The 11,125-nt window shown below is 46.9% G+C and overlaps 1 protein-coding gene across 3 annotated transcripts; it reads left to right on the forward strand.

The window, feature by feature from the left end:
• The first annotated feature begins 1,301 nt into the window (after positions 1-1,301).
• Positions 1,302-7,669, forward strand: LOC120793911 (transmembrane protein 100-like). Of its 3 annotated transcripts, none has more exons than XM_040134354.1 (3): positions 1,302-1,320; positions 1,715-1,895; positions 5,350-7,669. In XM_040134354.1, exon 3 carries the CDS (start codon positions 5,393-5,395, stop codon positions 5,864-5,866), a length of 474 nt encoding a protein of 157 aa, XP_039990288.1. In that variant the 5' UTR covers positions 1,302-1,320; positions 1,715-1,895; positions 5,350-5,392; the 3' UTR covers positions 5,867-7,669. The 3 variants fall into 3 exon arrangements, with proteins under 3 accessions (XP_039990288.1, XP_039990287.1, XP_039990289.1); XM_040134353.1 differs by having other exon boundaries at positions 1,303-1,320; positions 1,715-1,891; XM_040134355.1 differs by lacking the exons at positions 1,302-1,320; positions 1,715-1,895 and adding an exon at positions 4,204-4,678.
• Positions 7,670-11,125: the final 3,456 nt, after the last annotated feature.

Raw genomic sequence — 11,125 nt, forward strand, 5'->3', positions numbered from 1 at the left:
TGGGTTTTCAGCTGCAGGGTGGAGGCTTCCCAGGAACAGCAGGGGGATTCTGGGAGAAGAAGTGTGACGCCATCGCAACCATTTTCAGATGTCAAGTTTGTTTTATGGCTCTGCTGCTGTGCTGCTGCTTCAGTCATCAGAAGCACTGAAGTTTTATATATTTCATGCAATTTCTTTTACGTGAAAAAGCGCAGCTTCCACTTGTACGGTGGAAAAATATACAATATCTAAAACTTCTGCTATTCAAAATATTACTTTGACTGTGATTAAAACCTTCAGGGGATTTTCTAGCCTTGATCCAGAACAGAGCTGAAATGATCAGTCGTTCATCTATTAGTCGACTGTCAGATAATTCATCAGCAGCTATTTCGATCATTGACTTGTCAAGCAACAATAAAGAAATAAATAAAAACACACAGATGCTCTTCAGTGTCAGACCGCTCTGAGAACTTTGTCCTCCTGTCTGCCAACTGTGTGCAAACCACGTCTGCGGTGGAGCGGTTCATGCTCTGATGAGCAGGTCTGGTAAAGGAGCTGACGAGCTACGACAGCTCCCCCCGTCAGGACGGTTTGCTCTCGATCACTGGTGCGAATGATCGCGTCTAAAGTCAACACGTGAAAGGATTTACTTCAAATTCAATCAGTGATTCCGCTGAAACGCAGGACTCGGAGATACAGATAAAAAAAAAGGTCAAGGAGTTCACCTTCATTAAAGGTAACGCAGAAGCAGGCGGGGGAAGGGGCAAAGTCAGCGACAGGCAGACGGACAAGGCAGAAGGCAGAGTCCAAACACAGGCGGGGTGCAAACCAGGACCAGAGCTAACGAGGGAATGGGGAACAGGTGAGCGGGTGGATGTGGGGAATCGGCTGACTGGAAGGGCGGGACGGGGCTGGCGTTACCGCGGGGAAGGTGGGAGTGTCAGGATCTGACCCCTTCAGACGCGCCCCTGCATGATGAGCATCTGAAACACTCTCATCAGAACCCTAACTGGATCTTCTAGGATCCATTCTGCATCAGGAGTTTACAAGAATTATACTTAAACATCCAAACTAAATGTGACGGCCTGAGATTATTATGGCAAAGGGGTCTCGAGAGTGAGACTAAGTTCAGGCCCAGAGCTTCTTAAGACGCTCTTATTCTCCTACGACCGGGTGGGAGCCACTTCCAAGAGCATCTTCAGGTACGATGCTCTCGGGAAAGGAGGCTGGAAGAGCCCGCGTGGGCGTTGACGGCCAGACTAAAGGATGTCTCGAGCAAAAGGAGCCAAACCTGGGATCATTTCCTGCCTCACATTCAGCGTGTTGACGAGGGTTTGAGATGTGAGTTAACAGGATATAAGGGCACATCTGGATGCTGGGGTTGTTCTTGCCGTCCGTTTCTCCCCTTTTCTGTCGTTTATGTGTCTGAGTTAAAATTCTACAGGACTGTGTCCGATGAAATTCAAGCTTGTACTGTTTGTGTTTTTGTGTAATGTCCGTCAGTAACTCCATCAACTAATTTTAAGGAGGTTTGGCTTCAACTAAGGAGAGATTGAGGAAGAGGTGAGCTGGTGAGGATAGACAGGGTACCAGCTGAGGGGAGGAAAGAGTTAAAACTTTTCTCGTTGGTCCAGTAGGAGGTGGTATGGAGGGGGGTGGGGGGAGGACCCCCCCCACACACACACACCTCCCCGTTTGTCTATTGATAGCCATATTCCCCCACTTACTCCTGCAGTCAGGACGATGCACAGCGTGGAGCCGGGAGGAGACAGAGCGAGAGGGACACCAGAGACAGAGACACAGAGACCTGTAGAGCCCCCGCGCTGAGGAGCAGCATGACTGCGTGAGTTCGTCCCTGCGGTCGGGACAGTAACTGAACACTGCGGGGAATGGAGAGCTGCAGCCTCCAACGGTAGGTGGGTTTCTTTTTCTCTTCAGGCAGCAGAGAAGCTGCGGCTGCGTCTGGCCGCATCGTTCAACCTGCGGCGATGACAGTCAGGCAGGTTTCTCAGCAGTAAGACCAGGTTAGATCAGGTCTGTGCGTGCGTGTGTGTGTGTGTGCGTGCGCGTGTGTGTGCGTGTGTGTGTGTGTGTGTGTGTGTGTGTGTGCGCGTGTGTGCGCGCGTGTGTGTGTGCTCTGCAGTCTTTCCCTCCCTGTTCACATCGTTTTATTCTGTTGATCTCGGAGCAGCGACACCTTCAAATCTCCATAAAGTTGCAGTTTTGAGATGGAGATGTGCACAGTTAGTGGAAAGTAACTGAGTACAAATACTGCTCAGAAGTACGGTTTTCAGGCATTTCATTTCAGGGAGAAATATTGTACTTTTTACTCCATCTAGCCGACAGTTACAGTTACAGTTACTAGTTACCTTGCGGAAAAAGATTTTACTTCTAAATCTTCTGTGCTTTGTTTGAGACTAAACTGTATGTAAATTAGCTCCACTTCAACCAACTAGTCAATACCAGTAATAATCCAGTATATAATAATCCTCCCATCATGTGAGTCCCATTGGGGGTCACTCTGCATAGGAATAGTACCTTTGATACTTAACTACACTGTACTTCTACTTTCTACTGCCGAACTTTTGCTTGTAACAGAGTAAACAGATATTGTGGTGCTGATACTTTTACTTCAGGAAACATTCTTCCCCCGCTGGGTTTGGTCTCAGCAGACGTGGAGACACAGGGAACTCAGAGGTCCATGATTATCGGGCTTTTCCCAGTTGAGCTAGTATAACACACAGAAACAAGGTGTTTAGTTTCCTTCATAGAGACCTGATAATGTTTGATTTCCATCTTTACTACCAAGATCTGTGTCCCGCCCTCTCTTTGACTCATGTTCCACTCTAGCTTGTTTTTAGGAGAATATTACTGTAAATAAAGAGACAGAATAAATAGATATTAACCTAAAAAACCCAGAGGAGGTGAGAGCGCTTTTTTCAGCCCTGAGCAGAGCCTGCAGTCCTTCTTTCAGGCGACTTTCAGCCTTGACAAACTCAAGGATTAAGGTTATTCTGCCTCGATGTAGCCTCAGAGGCAAACCCAGGGCAAAAAAAAAAGAAAAACCCAACGTGGTTAGCAGCTCCTCTCCTCGCTCGTGTGACCAAAGTTGAAGCCTTAACGTTATTAATGCTCCTCAGTCTGCTCTGGCACGAGCTACTAACTGAATTTAAGGTTGATTTAAGGTGACCAGTCCCTAAACCGCACAGATTCATGGAAACGGGAGGAATGAAGGTCAGAGAGTTTGCATTTAGCAAAGTGCGTGTAGGTTATGGGAGGATGAAGGCATTTTAAAGGACGCTGTGTGGTAGTGATTGGGTTTGACATTTGTCCACATCTCATGCTTGTTTAAACTTCTCACACAAAAAACTTCACAGAAGAGAGAATATGAGTGTTTCCAGGTTCAAATAAGGGTCATCCGAAAAAACAAGACTTCAGGAATCATTTCAAAGCCAGAAAAGACATTGTTTACATCTGAGCGCAGATTAAACTCCGTGTGTGACATTAAAGTTTCAGATGCAACCACACATTTATAATCACACGTTGGCCCCGCTTTAACAAACGAGAGCGGCGTCGAAATTCATACTTCTCTACAGCTGCGAATCCTGTCTCCACAGTCACAAACTTTATTTTCTCAAGCATGTTTTCAGAGATTCACAAAAGGACAAACTGCGCTGGACAGCAGCAGCTTTTAAACACTTTCTGAACGTCAGTTTACAGGCTCAAATTCTCACTGACCCTTATTTGAGCCCACGCATGAAGAGTCATTCATCAAAAGTACGAAAAATAAGCTGTGACTTCAGAGTTTTGATACGAGGGGGACAAATGTCCCTTAGATACATCTGACAAGACGTCAGATCGTCATTACACACCTCAACATAAGCGCTTAAATGTCTGAATTACTTCTTTTGCTTTTCACTTAGGTTTAGTGGCTTTAAGCCTTAATCATTGATGTAGTCTGTAGACTGAAGAGCGTAAGCAACATCTGAAGCATCACTTTGGGATTTTAAGGGTCAAACTCAGTTGTTGTACCCCTTACTGTGAAATCTTCCGGTGAAGATTTCAGGCGGGTTTAAAGTATGAAGTTAAGCGGCGCTCCTGCTCTGTTCCCCTGATTCAAATGAGGAGCTACCAGACTAGATGAGGTGGGCTTGTTTTTGCAGTGCAGCCGTCACTCGTCACTAACCCACCATGCAGAGGCACCTGGGCAGCTCAGACACACTTCGCTGCAGAGACGACAGGTCAGCTGGAACGTGGTCTGTTGTTGGCTGTTGGATGGTAACACCTGATGACACGAAGGTGAACTCTGTAGACCGCGTCCCAGTGGGCCTGGACGTTTAATTAGGCCATTATTTCTCATTTCCCTTACTTTTTTCTTTGAGTACACTTCAATGAAACGCGTCCACGTTTTCTGCTCCGCAGTTACTTGTCGTGTTAACATGCCACTGCAGATGTTTGCTGTTCATATATCAACACGTCTTTCCATCTGTGTCGCATTAAAGCTTGATTAACAGCAGCTGTGCTTCACAGAGGCAGGGCGGCAGGCCGACTCACTTTCTCTGACTGAGAGAAAAAAGACTTTGTGGGCACGGGGTCAGAGGGACCTCCGTCAACCCATGAAGGGTCATGTGATGCTTCTTGGAGGTTACGTGGCATTAACCTGGGGTTCGGCGTTGCCCCCTTCAGGATCAGCCCGTTGGTCTGTGCATAATTTTCACCTAAGCAGCTTTTTTAGGTTTACAGGGTTTACATTTAGTTTTACATTCCCAGTTCCTCTTCTATTTGACACTGACATTCATTTGACAGCGTGTCTCACAGCCTCCTTAATGTCTTAAGATATATGATTTAATGAGTTTCCTACTCTCTATTCTTTTGTGATAAGGCAACTGTGTTTTTCGCAGGTTTGCTGATGATTTGTTTGTTAGCACACAAGCGAGCATCTCAGAACACGGCACAGTGTCCTAAGAACATATTCAATTTTTTTCTTGCTGAAGTTTGTTTGCACCTGATCCTGTCCTACCAATGCAATGGTGAATCAATATCGACATGGGCACCGTGAGACCGCTCCCACCAGCTGAATGCTGTATGAGCGGTTATCGAACTCGCAGCTAAATGGACTGCGCTTGTGTTTACATCCTCAGCTTTATCGGAAGAAAACCACGCCGAAGCGCCATCATGTCCGTTTAGAATAAGAGTAGAGTTGGAAACGGGGCAGCGGTGTGGTTTTCGGTCAACGTGAGAATTAGGGCTCTTGATTGTGTCCCTTACAGGCCACCGTAGCTGTATCAGGGGCATGCTGATATTCTGAGCTCTTCATTAAGGTCAGAGAAGCACAATCCTTAATCGTCCCTCTGATTTTCTGTTTTTCAGCTAGTTGTTCTGTGATTGGCTGACTGCTGACATCAGTATCGAGATGGCCCACCTCTTCCTCGCCAGTAAGATCACCATGTCGGACGACCTCCACAGCAAAGGCGGTCCCAGGATCCCCAGGAGTGCGCTGAAGACGCCGAAATCGATCTCTTCTGAGAAGCTGATACGGGACAAGCCCAGGAAGGACCAAAGCGTCATTGTGACGACTCATGTCCCGCACGTCAACGAGATCCAGCTGATGGCGGCCACCGGCGGTGCTGAGATGTCCTGCCAACGCTGCACTGTGCCGTTTGGCGTGGTCGTCCTCATCGCCGGCATTGTGGTGACAGCGGTGGCGTACACCTTCAACTCTCACGGGTCCACCATCTCGGTGCTGGGACTGGTGCTGCTGTCTGCTGGACTGGGACTGCTGGGCTCCAGCGCTGTCTGCTGGAGGGTTCGATTGAGGAAGAAGAGGGACAAACGGAGGGAGAGCCAGACCGCCCTCATGGCCAGCCAGGGTTACTATGTGGCCTGACCACCGTCCAGAAAAAACACCTATTCGGACCTTTAGACATTCGAAACACGAGTTCAAGCTTGAGCTCTGGAGATCTGTACAGTCCAGATGAAAAACTCCAGGGAGACAGTGAACCTGAACACACCAGACTAACAATGCAAAGTCTAACAGGGCAGGAATTGGTAAACTTTGCAAATTTAGTGCCATCAGGTTTACAAACTGTAGAGAGATGGACCTCGGGCTCGTTGGCCCGGAGGCTCTCATCCACCTGAGGCGATGATAAGGATGAGAGGATGATGTGTTGCAGCCTGGACAGATGGCAGCCTGCAGTTTGAGTTCAGAAACTAACTACTCCACACTGCAAGTTCTGGACGATGGACGAGGGCTAAACTTTCTTTAACAAAGCCCGAGCACTGAGAAAATGAGTTTAATAGTCAACGGAAAATTAATCACCAACAATTTTGGCAATCGATCGGTCATTTATGTCACTTATGAAGCAAAAGTGCCAAACATTGTGTGGTTCCAGCTTCTCAAATTTCATCCATTTCTCTGTTTTGGGTCATTGCGGTTTTGGACTGTTCTGCTGAGAAACTTCGACGGAGCCCCACGGGGGTCATATGGTAGAAAGAAAATATTGCTGTGGTTTAAGTAAAGTATCTGTTGGTCAGAATAAAAAGAGGGAATTAGAATTCTTTTTAAAAACAGATTTTAACTGATATAACGCAGCTTCTAATTGTCATAGCAGCTAAATGAAGCAGAGACTAATAATCGGTGTCAGAAAACAGCAAGAATAGCCATAATTCAGCTTTAAATGCCCACAACCATTAATTTCATTCATTTTAAATAAAATCTATGACACATCGAAATTAGGCCCCCAATTTATATTCTGCTCCGAAAAGCCGATACTTGTGTCGTGGTGTGCACCGTACAGCAGAGGACTCATATTTTAGTATCCTATCAATTATACATTCCAATAATACATTAATGTACATTACATTAATTATCAATCTCTTCTTTCATTCAGTGGGTAAAAACATCACTTGATGTAACACCCTCACTGCTTTTATTCTGAAGGTCAGAGTCTCAGAAGTCTTGTCATTACTGTGAACACAGAGCCCAATTTATTGATCCGTCTGCATGGATTTTTCAAATATTTCTCTCGACTGAATGGTTAATCAATTAATCGAAAACACAGACAACAGCGGATTTGATATAGACGGTGGTTAGTTGTAGCCCTGCAAAGCTCCCTGATGATGTACAGTATATGTAAGTAAATGCTGCTAATAAGCTATAAAGTTCATTTAGAAGGTACTCTATTGCTGACATTTCTCTTTCCTGGACACAATACAGGCGTCAGTTTGCCTCGTCTCTGATCGGCCCCGTCTGTGACCTCCGTGTGCCGCCCCGTGCGATTCGCTCGCACTGCGTTCTGTGGGCAGGAAATATTGGTTTCCAACGATCCGTTGGGTCCCGAGAGTAACTTCGAAGACGCAACCCGCGGCTGAATAACGGGGAGAAAACAGGCTCTGTGAACGAATCGGGGGGTGATATACGGAGTTGTGGGGATATTCTTTGATATGCATGCCACTTTGTATGTTTAAACTAGTGCACTATGATCCAAAGTGATGAAAAATAACCAAATGTCATGTATTCCACCATATTAAATAGCTCACATGTAGTTGTAACCGTAACTGTTGAACTGAGGGTCAATCTGAAACTGTCTCTCTCTCTTTTACCTTACCGGTCTTATTTATTCTGTGTCAACAGGCATGTAAGTGAAATAAATTTGTTTTATTAAAGACAAGAGTCGAGTGCTGACCTGACTTCTTTTTAATTTACTCGCTGAGGTTTGTGTTTGCACAGCAGGTTGAGGACAGACTGTAAAGTTATAGCATATAGCATGTTATATTTAGTTGTGTTTACATTGCCTAGCGTCCCACAGACACACGACCAGATAATACACGAGGGGGGGGGTCGCTTCGTTTGGACGAGGAGGAGGTGGTGGTGGTGACGGTTAACGGTTACAATGTGTTGTCACTTCTACGGTGCTAACTTTATCTCCACCGGAGTGCAGCATACTGGGAATGTGGGAGGAAGGGTGGAGAGATGAGGGGGGGGGGGGGGCTGAGAGACATAAGCAGAGAGTGGAAAAAGAAAGAAAGAGAGAGAGGTGAAGCAGTGATGTACCACAGGTACAGTTCTTCTGAGCGTGACAGAGCTGCGAGGGTGAAAATAGAAACAGCGTGGTGGAAAAACATCAGAACCTCGCTGGAACTGGAACCACAATCACAACGGAGACCCCCCCCAGCAGATCATCACCCTCCGATCATTAAATATCAGATCACGTCTCCGTCTTCTCCAGATCTCCCGGTGACTCCCTGTCCTGAGGGGCCCCACTGTGCATGGAAGTTTCATCACTTCCCCAGACGCCCAAAAAACAACCAGTACCCTAGAACAGTTGATCCATCTATTAGTGACGATGGCACTAGATGAGAAGTCAGAGGATCAACAAAGTTTTTATAGTTCATCCTGGGGGGAACCAAAAATGTCGACCTCCTGGTGGCATTAGAGGAAAAGTCAGAGGATCGTCACAGTCATTATGATTTATCTTCTGAGGAAAACCTTTGTCCAAACAAGATTTCCTGACAACCCTTCCAACAGTGGTTGAGACACTTCTGTCGGGACCAAAGCGGTGGACCGAGCGACCACACAAAGCCAGAACTCTTCCAGTTTACCAGTTCTGAAATATTGACCTCTCTGGTCGAGGTAAATGATGACGAACTGAACCTATTTCAACAACACTGACACTGATTCCTTGTTTCCCAGACTGTTGTGTATCGGCTCAGGCTCCGTGAGGAGGGTTCAGAGGGGAAATCCCGACCCTCCCTTCCCTTCCTGTAACACAGTGACCAGCTGAGTGACCAGAGGTGTAACACAGTGGCAGTGTCACCCCCCTCCCCCCCTAAACACACCCCAGACTCTCAGCCGGAAAGGGCCTGGCACGCAAAGAGACAGGGAATCGGCACGATTAAAAAGGATCAGCCGGAGAACAGGAAGGAGTTTCTGTTCTTACACACCCTTTACCAAAACTTTGAACTAATTCCCCAGCAGGCGTGTGATTGTTTTATTATCAGAGGAGCTTCAAGGTCAGAAGAGTTGGCCCGAGGTTGAAGGGAGCTAAATAACCTGGCTCCAGACCTCTGAATCCATGCCCATCGTTGACTCTTTTCTTCCATTCAGAACAAATTGCATTTTTCCTCTTCGGTGTTGCCAGGTTGGGCGGTTTTCTGACCATTCGGGGGACTTTTCTTTACCTGGCAGGTCGTTATCATTTCTGTCCCATTAGTGCGGTTTCCACCTACAGCTACGGGAGAGCTGTGATGCAATATCCTGCGTGACAGAGGCAGGTGCAACAGCCGGAAGTTAACGTTTGTAGTTTGGGTGCTGATCAACATGATCAGCAGTTCTTCAGTGGCAGCTCATGGAGGCGACAAAGGTCGGCTACCTTAAGACCACTTAGCGCCCGACTGCAGCAATTTCTGTCGAAATTCAAAGTCATAAATCTGAACACAAAGATTCAGATTCAGTGTGACTCAGACCTCCTGAGGATCCAGTTATCTCTGAAGTCCGCTGCAAATAAATGTCCATAAACCTGGTAAGAAATCATAGCAAAAAGTCGCTCCCGCTAACTGCAGAACTGGCCGGACAATCGTCATGTTATCAAGTTTTCTTCAGTATCACAGCTGTCTGTACATCACCGGCTACGCTGCAAATGGGAACAGCTAATAGCTAATTCAGCGTACCGCTTCTCCCACAATGTAGACAAATTGGGGCTCAGGGTGTAGCCCAGAGCTGACTCACTGAATCCATGCCAACATTCTACTTCCTGTTTCCTGTAAAAGTTTAAAGGCTCATATAACTGAATTGAGTTTTAGCGTGTAATGGGGCATTATCCAAAATTTGATGATACTGATATGTAAGCTCATGTTCCATATACCTGAATGTATTGACCCCACAGAACCGGTTGTGGTGCTTAAATCAATCCAGGGAGAGACTGTGAAACAAAAACAGATGTGTGGTGTAACAGCAATGAAGAATCGTCTCAACCTGGAGCTGTTTTGATGGTTTCTGCTGTAAACACGCAGTAAGCGAGCTCATTAGAGATGAAGGGCCAGCAGAGAGCGTCCCGGTGTGGGCCGAGGTGCGGTTTAATCGCCGATCAGCAGACAAACTGCAGCCGCTGCTGACGGCGCCGGTGACTCAGTAGTGAGGCTGAATGTCGACGATGCCGTCAGTCAGAGCTGCTGGGATGCAGCGCAGCCCGTTACGGACTCAAACTGAAACCTTCCCGTTTCCTGCAGCTAAAGCTGGAATCTAATGGAAACCATACAGGTCCGGCCGTTACAGCCGTCATGTCTCCCTGCTGAAATTGTAACTAACTAGTGCCCAGCATGTTCAACATGTGCCTGTCGGTAGGGGCTGATTGCTTGGCCCTGCGTGAATCCAGCCTGCAGCTTTCTTCAGAGCATCATCCCAACAACTTCACAGTCGACACTGCACTTCCTCGGGTCCTGAGCAACGCGCCTCCCGTGACAAACTGTAGCTGTGTCTGTGGAGATGGCTGCTCCGCTCTGCCGCCAACCTTTACCCCTCAGCCAATCGTAAAAATGGTTTTTGTGACTTTTGTTTTGTCCTGAATTTCGGATGTTTGCACTCAGGTTTTACAATGCACAAATTGAAAATTCACATAAAACAGGAGGATGGGAAATACTCCCTCCGCTGGGCCGAGGCGCCAGTTGGGCCAATTTGTGCATCTCGTGTATTAGCATGCGTTCGAGTCACAGCGGCGACCATCGGTTCCTGCCCTCAGGGTGTTACAAACATCGCCAGTTAATTATCTTTTAGAAAAACTGAAGATTATCTCTGTGATTCGAATGCGTGCTAAAGTATGAGAAGCACGGCACCTCTCCAGCATTAGAATCCATGTTCTCGAGCTTCACTGTGATATTTTGTCCTGTAATGTCCGGAAGTGGGACTGTGTGACATCTGCCGCTTGTGACCGCCTTGTGCCAACTTTTTAGCAAACTTCAGACCACTTTCACAACATAACATACGGCGCTAATGACGGTGGGATCAGTCACTTACTGGACCAGCTCTCCGCACAGTTCAGGGATCAGTCGGTCACCATGACAGATCAGAATGTGTTTTTCTAACGTGTGTCTGTAATGTAAATTACATATATCCAGAAAGCCAGAGTTCTTCTGAGTGCGTGTTGAGATT

The sequence above is a fragment of the Xiphias gladius genome, chromosome 9 (assembly GCF_016859285.1).
Source record: "Xiphias gladius isolate SHS-SW01 ecotype Sanya breed wild chromosome 9, ASM1685928v1, whole genome shotgun sequence".
Lineage (NCBI taxonomy): Eukaryota > Metazoa > Chordata > Actinopteri > Istiophoriformes > Xiphiidae > Xiphias > Xiphias gladius.

Excerpts from the sequence above, each read along its gene's own strand:
- LOC120793911 (XM_040134354.1), top strand. The coding sequence starts at position 5,393 with ATGGCCCACCTCTTCCTCGCCAGTAAGATCACCATGTCGGACGACCTC.